Source organism: Balaenoptera ricei, chromosome 21, assembly GCF_028023285.1.
Source record: "Balaenoptera ricei isolate mBalRic1 chromosome 21, mBalRic1.hap2, whole genome shotgun sequence".
Classification (NCBI taxonomy): domain Eukaryota; kingdom Metazoa; phylum Chordata; class Mammalia; order Artiodactyla; family Balaenopteridae; genus Balaenoptera; species Balaenoptera ricei.
This window is the reverse complement of record NC_082659.1, coordinates 20,791,763-20,803,693: the sequence shown is the minus strand read 5'-3', so window position 1 is coordinate 20,803,693 and position 11,931 is coordinate 20,791,763. Positions and strand designations below refer to the sequence as shown.

The following is an 11,931-nucleotide window of genomic DNA, read 5'->3' as shown; positions in this document are numbered from 1 at the left end:
CTGCAAAGGAGGATGTTTACTACCTCATGTTGTAATTATAAGCCCTCCTATTCGTTTGAATAAATTAGTAGAAGCAGCAGTGTTGTAGGGTTAAATAAAATAGAAATCCCAGTCTTTGGTCTTTGACATTTAAACAACTAATGAACTGCAGTATAAAACAATATGACTAACAGTGTTCAATGAGGTCATTCATTAGTTTATGATTGTTTTAAAAGAATTAAAATGCAATATTATTTTACTTTGTGATCATAACATTTTGCAATATTCATTACTATAATATACTAGTACACAGAGGAAAATCATTTCTCCAAGTATCTTTAAATAGGGTCACATGAGCAATTCTAATTAGACCAAAGCTACTGGAAGAATAAGGTGACAAGACCTCACTTATAAGAGACTCAAATGTGAGTTTGGTTTTGATGGCTATATAGAGAATTTGGCCATTAAATATCTTCAACTATTTTAATAATTTAATATTATGATATTGATATTACCTGCTATAAAATACAGCACTTAAATGCCTTAAACACTCTCAATCCCTCTATCTATTGCTGCCTCATACAGGGATGCCAGGTTTGCAGTGATATAATTCATTAGGAGTTTTACTGTATCAAATGTCAGTTTTATAAAATGAGGCACTGTCCAACTGAGTAATTCAAATGGAAGAATATGTAGGAATTTTGAACGGCATAACAGGTTACAAAGAATTCAGCAACCGACTTTGTGATCAAATTACCATTTCTTCAAAAGACCAATGCTTTTTAGTTTGATGGAGATAAGTAATCATAGAATGATCAACAGAGTATTGATATTTGGTAAATACTTCTATTAATTTCCTAAATAGTCATTTTTAATAAGACCTAAATACATACTTTTTCTCGTTAATGTTAACCATATTACTGAAGCCTGTCAACAAAGCATGGTTTTCTGAAAGGGACGTTGATGTTCAGATGATTAGAGCAAGAAAGGGAGTGTAGAAAAAGAAATAGTGTTTGGCTGCTGGAAAGATCTGCATTTCAACATTTATAAACAACCATGTCTACGTATAGAAAGAGGTCAATAATAACAAGTTCAGAGCAGGCTACTGAACTCAAGATTGCTGAGTCTTTTCTTAAGGGAATCAATGACATTTAGAGATGAAGGTAACCAAAGAAAACTTCTAGTTTGGCGTAACCCTCCCCAAGAGAAGTAAATGATGACCAAGATAATTAAATATATTTCTTAAGGTCACATGAGTAGGTAGAGGAACAGAAACACAACTGGAACTCCTGGCTCCATTTTCAGAGATATGAAGTACTGAAATCTAAGGTTTCCAGGTTAATGTAAAATATGAAGCATAAAATTATCTTAAATTCTTAGATAAATAGTTTTGCACCAGATTATACAGCTTATGGTTCATAATAAAATAAGAGAAAAAAAAAGTAGGACCAAGAAGTACAGAATAGAAATTTTGGAGGAAATTTGGAAGTTTTTTTTTTTTTGGAAGTGTCTTACTGAAATATTCTGAAAGAAAAAAAATAATTTGTCCTTCCTGCTTCTCTCCTTTTGATCTCAAAACATGAGTGCAAATACTTCTCTGTTTGTCCATTTTCAGCTAAGAATTTAAATGCTAGGAATGCTGTCAGTCCCCTTCCTTCTCTCTATCCTTCCTTCCTGCCTGTTTGCCTGCCTTCTTCCCTTCTTCCCTTCCTGCCTTCTCCACTTAAACTGGATACCAAGTTTAGAGTCCATGTAATACATTTGAAAGGAATCACTTTTCTGAGTTTAATTTGGGAAAAATGAAATTTGCATCTAAGTAAACTGCACTATATGTATTTTGTAACACAAAAATGGTACTGGAAAAACAGATAATGAATGTGTTTGGGTAGTCTGCAATTAAGGAAAGAAACTCTGTATCAAGAAAGAATCAAGCCTTCTTTATGAGGAAATTAAGGAACTTTCAGAGCAATCCTCTGTGCCTTTAATAGAAGCCCAAACTCTGAGGCTGAGTTTATACTTAGATTCTAAGGAATCTAAAACAGCCAGTCAGGTAATTTAAACCACCCATTTAGTGTTGAATAGGAAAGCTATCTGTATCACTATGCTATTTTTTTTACCACACTGTGCAGATATTTTTACGTCATCTAGACATAGTCTAAATCTCTTATACATTTCTTTTGAATTGTGTTTATAACATTTCAAAATACACATGAATTCAAAATTTGATAGCCCCTCACTGGAATTGGTTTTAACACTTTTTATCTTTTCTCCTCTCATGACATATAGTTTAAAATTTCGACGGCCCCTTTCACCTTCTATAATATTTGCTCTTGGAATTAGAACACGTTAGAGCTGGAAGGAATCTTAAGAGACCATTTGATTCAATGCTTTTGTTGCAAAGTTGAGTAAACTGAAGCCTGGAGATATTCCCAGACTGCCTAAATCAGTTTACTGATTAGTAGAAGACAGAGCTGAGATTAGAAACAGGGCTAATCACTAATCAAAAGAATTGTTCCCATTTGACTAAGAAACTTTCTAATTGTTTTAATTTAGGGATGTTTAGAACTTGGATATGTCTCAAATTAATACATAGCATTTTCCTAAAAGGTCTGTACAGTGATTAGCACCCATAATTTATCATAATTTCTTGTGTTATACTTCGTGTGAGTATTATGCAAAAACCAATGGGAGGATTTCTCATAGTAACTTCTAATGTTTTAGCTTAAATAAACTCCTGTGTTAGGATATGACTTTTTAAGCAATTGCACATCTTAATTTTTACTCCAATATTGACTTAAGGTTTTATGTAATAACCCCCAAACACAAGTTCTATTTTAAGAGTAATAAAAACTGCACTAGCTTTCTGACTTTTCTGCTGAGTATAGAATACATTTAGTGGAATGGAGGTTTTTCAGGTATTCGATGTGTTACATTATCCCAACAAGAGAATTCTGGTCAAACGGTTCACTTTGTTGCTTGCCTTACTCAGATTTCTTACTTTCACTAATCAGATTATTTCTATAAATTCCAGTCTCCCACTTCACCCTGTGCTGCAGAGTCCTGAACTCCAAAGATTCTACAGTCACGGACCTCCAAACTGAAAACTTCCACACACCTGTAATCGTGTGTGCATGGGGGAGAAAAAGATGGACTGACGTGTGAAAATTAAAGACTTACCTTAGAGTAATCAAGTCATCTTCCCAGAACAGGAAATAGCTAATACAATTTTATGTTCTTGGGTTCTATAATGTGCGAGAGTTCGAGTTAAGGAGTGTTGTAGTAAACGCGTGGGCAGCATTCTGGAGTTATATATCAGCAGCTAATTTACAAAAAGAAGCATCGGAGGATGGAAGCAACTATGTTCTCTGATTCGGGGTAGCTTAACAGTCTAACAAAAGTAACCAAATATTAAGAGCTGCAAAGGAATGTGACTAAATTCCTTAAAATATGAATCTAATGGAGTAAACACATTTTCAACACGTTCACTAACATTTGTATATCTTACTGTTTAAGCGGGGATTTTCACTTTAATTTCTACCGTCCTTAAGTCTTAATCTCCAATAAAAAGTACATAGATATAATTCTGTAGATGATATTCCAATGGAAAGTGAATTCATTCTCAGCATTAGGCATCACAGTTTTTATTTAGAGGATGTTTGAATTTTAGCAGTCCGAGTCAAGTATAAAGTGAATGAAGCAAACAAAAATTGTACTCTTAGAACCTAGTTGTAAAGGATATCATGTGAATTAAAAAAAAAAAAAAAAAGATCTATGGATTCCACACCATCGGTAGGTCCCTCTCAATCCTACCTTATATTGCAATAAATTAGATGCTTGGTTAAAAGCAAATACGTCACATGCAATAGCCAAGTACATACTATATAAGGTCATTCAGATCTGACAAATGATGGTATAATGGCATTTTGTTAATTCTGTAAAGATTCTATTGCTGAGAGCTTTCAAAATTACCTAATGTACCAAATGCTAGAGTTACTAGACAAAGAGTAACAACACACTGAATTTAAAGAAACAAACAAAACTCAGGGTGGGATTCTGTCTTGTCTTGTTTTGTTAAAAACCATGTATTGAATTTAATTTTTAGTAAAGCAAGCATTACATAATGCTTTAAAATTTTAAAATTCAGGGATAAAAGTTTACATCCAAAAAGATGAATGGAAAATTGTGCTTTCAGACTGTAGAACTAGTTTTCTTACAGGGTTACCCATTTCATCTTGCCATTGGACACTGGGAATTTCATCTATGTCATGTATGTGTGTGCAGTCCATATCCAGGTCCTGCAAAAATCTAAAACTGTGTGCTTCACTTCACGTAGCAAAGGCACCTATGTTATTCTCCCTTCTGAGCAAAAGTTATGATCCAGTTTTCCTGCTGAAGATGGTTTTTCCACTGTTCTGTCACTCACACGCTCCGTGTCGAGCAGTACAGAAAATCACGAGAGAAGGTGGCACGAATCCCTGCTTACACTGGAAGGAGTTGCTCTGTGGACCATTTGGAGAAGCTCTGGACTGATCACGAGGGAAACGGAGCAGAACCGTGAAGGAGACGGACGGGAACAAAAGGCTATTCTGGTGTGAGGAGAAATCAGTCAGTTCAGCTCCACAAGCAGATGTTGCTACCAGACTGACAAGTCGACCCAGCCCCGGCTGGAGACAGGTACAGTTTGCCGTTGGGGCAGACACACAGTTCATACACTGTCTGCCGAGAGTGGGAGGAGCTGGGTGAAGAAGAGGAAAAAGAGCCGGTCGGCAGGTTTCCCAGCCGGATTGTATCCGCATTCAAAAATATCTAGGGGGAAAGAAATTGCATTTTAATTCCTTTTAGCATCCTATATTCTTAAGAGCTTTACAGCATGGTCTAATAAGAAAGACCATAGGACAAACAATTTTGTTGGTTTAGCTGCCAAACCTTGTTGAACGAACAAATTGCGTGCCTACGGTACAGCCCAAACGCTCCGCGGCTACCTGAGCTTTTGAGACACGGTACATCCTGAGAGAATGCCCTCGAAATGAAAAGCAAGATTGTATAATCTGCTTAAGGGGCCAACCCAGTTATTCAGACACCACAGAAAATGAATGATTTTGACTGTCTTTTAATTTAACTTAAACATGCCAGTCTAAAGAATATACAAAGAAATAAGGATGTTTATGGAGATGCCATTAGTGAAGTGATGGGCAATTAATTAAAAAAATTCTCTCTGGTTTAATTTTTTTTTAAATACTCATAAAGTCACGTTGACTCCCAATCTACACCAAGTAGATAATATGCACAGTAAATAACAGATAATTATTAGATATAATCAGGTTTGAAGACTCCATGAAATACATTACCTGTACTTAACACCCATGTTGCTAAATCTTCTAACTTGCAAAATTACTTCACTTATTCCAAATCATGGACACAACACTTTCAGGGCCAGAGATCATATGGTTTTGACATGCATGGGGAACGGTCCAAAGAAAGGAAAATTGGATCATGAATTTGAATGAGCAAAGAAACAAACTCTCTCTAGCTATGTCTTGATTCTATTGTTAGGTAGCTAATTACGGCCTAAAGGCATCTCTAAATTGACAGGAGAACCAGAGAATATTCCATTTTCTACACATTTGCTCTCACCCAAGTCCTAATCATTTCTTACTAAGACTCTTGCAATAACCCCCTAATTGGCCTGCCAGTGGCCACCCTTGTCCTCTTACAGTCTATTGTACATGCTGTTGGAGTGAACTTCTAAGAAATGCAAACCAAATCATGTCCTACCATCGCTCAAGTTTCTCTAACAGCCTGCCATCATGCTTAAAATGAATCTAGATTCCTTTCCACGGCCCACAAGCCCTGTGTGATCTGGCCTTTCTCTCTAACATCACTTCCTATAATTATTCTTGCACGAGCTTTCACATTTTCTCAAACACACCAAAACAACCCTGGCCTCAGGACTTTTTAACTCCTCATTTTCCTAGCCTGAAAAACTTTTCTCCAAATATTTACAAGTGGGGATAGATATTAACAGGGTGGTTAGAGAACAGAGGTAGGAGGGAGATTTCCCGTTTGCTTCTTTTTTTTAAACTTTTTTAAAAAAATTTATTTATTTATTTATTTATTTTTGGCTGTGTTGGGTCTTCGTTTCTGTGCGAGGGCTTTCTCTAGTTGCGGCGAGCGGGGGCCACTCTTCATCGCGGTGCGCGGGCCTCTCACTATCGCGGCCTCTCTTGCTGCGGAGCACAGGCTCCAGACGCGCAGGCTCAGTAGTTGTGGCTCACGGGCCTAGTTGCTCCGCGGCATGTGGGATCTTCCCAGACCAGGGCTCGAACCCGTGTCCCCTGCATTGGCAGGCAGATTCTCAACCACTGTGCCACCAGGGAAGCCCTGTTTGCCTTTTTATGCTTTAAACTTTTTTGAAATATAGGAATCTATGGCACACTAAGAATAAGCCAGAAAAAGAATTCCTATACCATAGACATGTATACTTTAGATTAATTTTAGATGTGAGCATATTTGTCCGGATCTCTACTAAAAGGTCACCCTCTAAAAGAGGACTTTCCTAACCATCCTATTAAAGTAACACAAATCCATTAATCTCTCCTTAACAGCTTTACTTTACTCTGTAGTAACAATCTCTTCTTAACATTATATGGTATATTTGTTCATTTATTATTTCTCTTACTTGCAAGTAATATCTATGAGGGCAGGGCCTGTCATTGGTTCAAGACTATAGAACAGTGCATAGAATTGTGCCAGTACAAGTTGCATGAAGTAATGCTTTTCCTTCACCTTGTACGTGTCTCTCTCCTCTAGGGTACGATTCTCACCCTCCACCAAAGCCCAGTTCATCTGCTTCCTCCTCCACGGACCTTTCCCTAGTGCCCCGAGATGGAAAGATTCTTCTTATTTGGCTCTCCTGTAGCAGTTTATTATTAATATCTTATTTTGCTCATCACTTGGTAGCTTATTTTATAGTCATATTGATATACTACTTTCCCTAATAAACTATGTCCTTCTTGAAGGTAGAATTAAGTCTGAAATTTTTTATAACTTCACAGTGCTTGACCCTGCATTTACAGCTTCCATGTAATACAAATAGTTGTTGAATAAATGGATAGATTATGAAATAAAAATGATTGCATTTACCAACAGTATTCAAAGTTAAGAAAGCATAATTAAAGTTTTTGTTTGTAGGTATCGAATGTTGAAATTTATTACTTCATAATTTCTTCTAGGTTAAGTGACAGGAAAGCAAAGAGAAAGGACTTCTATTTTTTTTAAGATGAATTTTTATTTTTCCGATTCGAAAGTTAAAAGTGCACAAAACTAAGTAAAAAAAAAATGACAACATATTTTTGGGGTATAAATGCTGGGCCTCATTTCTTCCTGCTCTGTGTTTCCATGATGAGGGACATCAACGAGTGTAATACCAATTGCTGCACCCTGTGGGTTCTTTCACTCACTCCTCCATGGGCAGGAGGCATGATTCCTCTTACTGGTTGAGTTGGACAGAGAAACTGGGCTTGCATGGCATATACCCCTTTCTTCCCTTCTGCTGAGCAGTTGGCATGCCTGCAGAGAGTAGATATTCTCAAGCTTTGCCAATGCCAAACGTATTATACAGACAAGCTCTGGGGCTGTGGGGTTTAGGTCTGCATATGTGGAGGTTAGTTCATGCTGAAAAAGTGTTAGGAGCTGGTGTTTTGTCCAAGAAACCTTGTGATATAGACAATAAAGAATGGAACATGGAAAGCTAAAGAACATGTGGATAAGGAGGCTCATGTAGGATTAATCAAATGACTGTAAGATATTGTCAATGGTTCATTTCTTAGTAAGCACAGAAGCAAGTGTTACTGGCAAGCCCTGGTGGGTTTCAGAGGCTTGCTGACACCAGGCCACATCGCTGGGTTTTATAGTTTGGAACTGATTGCCTTCCCGTTGGTGTAGCCTAACTGAATAAATGTGGAGAGTAGCTGTTTTTATACAGGTAGGACATGCAGGTGGCAGCCTCAGAAAGCAAGCCCAGCTGTGGTGGCCTTATCAATGGAGTTAGCCTTGAATCGTATGGTGTGTGGCCTGCTCCAGTTTAGCTATAGCTGTGCCCTCCAGCTCTCCTATCCATTTACAGGTGACTCTTGATCATATTTGGCTATGTGGCAATACTTAATTCCATCATCTTCTGAGATCCACATTGTAGCTTCACCCATATATGGGAGGTAGATTTTTATTAACAGGTAAATTAAAATGAATGGGGTCTTTAAAAAGAGAAAAAGGGGGTTAATTATATGGGGATGGGTGATAACTAGAACTTTGGTGGTGATCACTTTGTAGTATATACACATGTGAAATTATAATGCTGTACACCTGAAACTTACACAGTGCTATATACCACTTTTACCTCAATAATAATATAAAATTATAAAAGAAATAATAAAGGAACAAAGAAAGGATAAAGGAAAAGAAGGAACATAAATAAAATTCTGAATTTCGTAAGTTAGCCTCACAGATATAACATCCATCCATAGAAGGATGAAAGATTGAATAAATGATGGCTTTACATTTAAAAAATAAAAAGAAAGAAAAAGAAAAGAAAGGGGAGAAAAAATATTTTCTTGGTTTGAGACAGAAAACTAAGTTATGAGATAAAAAGGGGTGTTGCATATTGATTCTTTCCAACCCCACATTGCTCAGCTTTTCCAGGCTTCTGCAGCTTGGATGGACTCCCTCATACCTCTTTCTGTTCTGCTTAAGGCACTTACTATGACACTGCTCACTTTCCAACTTCTAAAATTGATATTTCTATTCCATATCGTCCTATAAACCATATAATCCATTTGTTGTGAAACTCTTCCTGGTACTCGTAATGACACCCCTGAGCTTTTAAGTCACAGCCCATTGTCTTCTCTCTACCAAGAATCCATTTATTCCATTCTTACCTGTTGAAATCAGACCTATCACTGTAGTAGAACATTTAATCAGTTTGCAAGATTAAAAAATTGTGTCATCTTGTAACATATGTTATTAAGTTATTGCATTGCATATGCTATTATAACTTTCAAATGTTTTACCTACAATTGTCATTCATGTTGTTTTCAGAGCTGAATTTGAAATTCCTTGCAATACGGTGTCTGAAATGAATGAAACTTCTGCAGTGCAGAACTTTGTGCAATTTCATTCTTACTTATTTTGGTTACCTCAACACCATGTTTGCCCTGATCTTAATTAATTTAAACACTACCTAAGAGTAGGGACTTTATATTTTTCTGTATTATTTAATAATCGGTGGATCTGCCTTTCTGTGGCATAGTCAATGAAGCATAGAGAAAGACTTTATATCATTTCATACTTCTTCCTAGAAAAATTACATGCTATTTCATTCTAATAGAAAGTGCTGTGCTTTTCTGTATATTTATTTTATTAATATAAAAAATGGCCACAGCTGAAAGCTTTTGGCTGTGACTTATTTACAGCATAATACTCAATTCACAATTAAATGCTAATCTGTAATTGAATTCAAGGATTCTGCTGATACTTTGAATAAAAGAACATAAGTAAAGTGGTGCATAAATAGAAGCAGAATGGAGATTAATAACCATCAATATTTATTATGAGATGATTCATTATGAATAATTTGAAGGAAATGATTAGCATGATAAAAATGCTTTAAAAAAGATGTGAGATATTTAAGAAAGATTTCTCTCTTGCTGTGGTAGACAAAGTATTGTAGTCTGCAATTGTAGTGGGAAGAAATCCTGAAAGGTAACATGGATATATGTTTTCAATATTATAAAACATATTTCTAGATTATTTAAGCTGTAATATCAGATAAGATGCTAATGATCCTGGCAATAAGTTTGTTTATAAAAAGGAAGCCAAATGTGTAATACAAATTTATCTTGAATCAATAACTGAGATATTGGTATAAAGGTAAGAAAGGAACATCCTCTTCTTGATTCTATTAATGTCTGCCCTCATATTTACATCTGAAGAGGCCCGAAATGCTCCAGAGGGTCACTCTCAAATCATCCTTCCGTGCTTTTTCTTCTCAGCTTGACCTTTATAAACTCATTAAAAAAATAAATAAGCACACGAAGGAAGAAAATATTAAGGGAACTAATTGGTGGAAACAGCAGCACAACAGATTTAGACCTTCAAGGACTTTGGGAATTGTGGTAAAAATATACAGAATCGAATATGTATTATGCATAAGGCTTTGAAATAATGAAGGTAGAATTAAAAACAAACAAGCAAACAAGAGAGCAACTACCAAGATGTCCAGGCAGATTTGGAAAAAAGCAACAGATGAGAATCCTAGAAATGAGTAACAAAATTACTGGAATTAAAAGCCCAATGTAGGGATTGAAGAAGAGATTAGATATTGAGGAGGAACCTGGCATGTAGATCTGAATAAATAGGCAGAGTGAGGCATAGGGCAATAAAGAAATAGAAATGAGGAAGGAGAGGCTAAGAGATCTGGAAGGTAAGGGAATGAAAAGACATAACATTTCTTCAGAGAGTCTGAAAAAGGCCATAGAGAAAAAGGGGAGAGGGAATATCTGAAGACGTAATGCTGAGGAATTTCCAGAATGGACAAAAATGTGATTCTGCAGGCACAATAGTCACAATGTATACAGCAAGTAAAGGAGACAAAATAAATACCTGCCTATCACATTCCAGTGAAAGAATGGAAGCCCAAAGACAAAGGGTTCTTTAAATCAGGCAGTAAGAGAAAGAAGAGGATCTTTAAAGGAATGAGGACAACAGAGTTTAAACAGACTCTTGGGTGAAATAAAGCAACATGGAAGAAAAACAGCATGTATCTCATCTAGGAAATAATTGGGTGAAACAGCAAACTAAACTTTTGCTTTTTGTTTCCCTTTTAGAAAAATATAGGTACTATTTCTACTGAAACAAACACACAAACTTTCAAAGCACTTTTTGGAAAAACTTTTTGAAGACCAAAATGGAACAGAGACAGCAAAGACTGCCTTCATTCATTCTGGGTATTACCCTGATATTCATTCCATTCATCTGTCGATTTTTGAAACTGCAGGAACTTAGATTCCCCACTTATAAATGACTTATGAATGAGTATCTTTCAGTAGAAAATAAATGGAGCTTTGACTTATGAAAATAACATTAGGTTTACCCAGTTTCATATTTAAGAAGTATTAATATTTTCATAATTTGAGCCCTCTTATGAAGTAGTTCCTTCTGTTTCTCCTGGAATCATATGCATATAATTTGAGAAGAAGCACACTCCGCAGTAAAAGGCCAGTGTCTACACCTCAGAACTTACCTCCCCCTCTGTGGACTGCAAATGGAGCTCCTTCCTGCAGGCAGCCTTGAAGTCTCCAGCTGCAGCACTCACCTGGACCCCCCGGGGAGCTTCCATTATCAAGGACCTGGTTGGTGATTCAAGCCTTAAACAAACAAACAAACACCTTAATATTGATAAGAAAAAAAGTTTACATTGGACTCAAAGATAATGTTGGTCAACTAAAACAAACAGGCAGGCATAAATACAAATCCTTGTCATTTCCAAAAAGAAAAAATGCTAAAATGAGTTTTAGAAAGATTTTTGATTGCTTTATCTATTTTTTGGCTCTTTCTTCATTTGTTAGCATCAATTATTTACTCTCATTTGTATAATGATTTAGTAACAGTTTCTTGTGTTGTTTCCCTTCACAATGCACATGAAAAGTAGGTTGTGGTAGTTTACTAGTTTAAATCTATTACACATTTTCAATATTAATGATGGAGTCTTAAGAAATAAATTTCTAGAAAGTTAGCATGAAAGTATCCCTCAGTAAAGAGTCCTTGTCTTGCAAAGATGAGAGAGTTTTAACGAAAATCATTAATATTGCAAACTTCCAAATGTGCCCAGTCAAAATTCTGTAAACTAAAAAAATTCTCAAGGGACTCTTTACACTTCTAGACATTAATTAAAATGAA

At 36.1% G+C, this 11,931-nt stretch overlaps 1 protein-coding gene across 3 annotated transcripts in view; it reads right to left on the bottom strand.

The window, feature by feature from the left end:
* Positions 1–4,423: 4,423 nt before the first annotated feature.
* Positions 4,424–11,931, bottom strand: part of SGCZ (sarcoglycan zeta) — a 308,800-nt gene continuing 301,292 nt past the window's right edge. For all 3 annotated transcript variants that reach the window (XM_059909345.1, XM_059909347.1, XM_059909346.1), the window contains 2 exons: positions 11,276–11,399; positions 4,424–4,785 (listed from right to left, as the gene is read on the bottom strand). In XM_059909345.1, the coding sequence (XP_059765328.1) occupies positions 4,591–4,785; positions 11,276–11,399 (319 nt within the window). In that variant the 3' untranslated portion in view covers positions 4,424–4,590. The remainder of the gene's footprint in view (positions 4,786–11,275; positions 11,400–11,931) is intronic.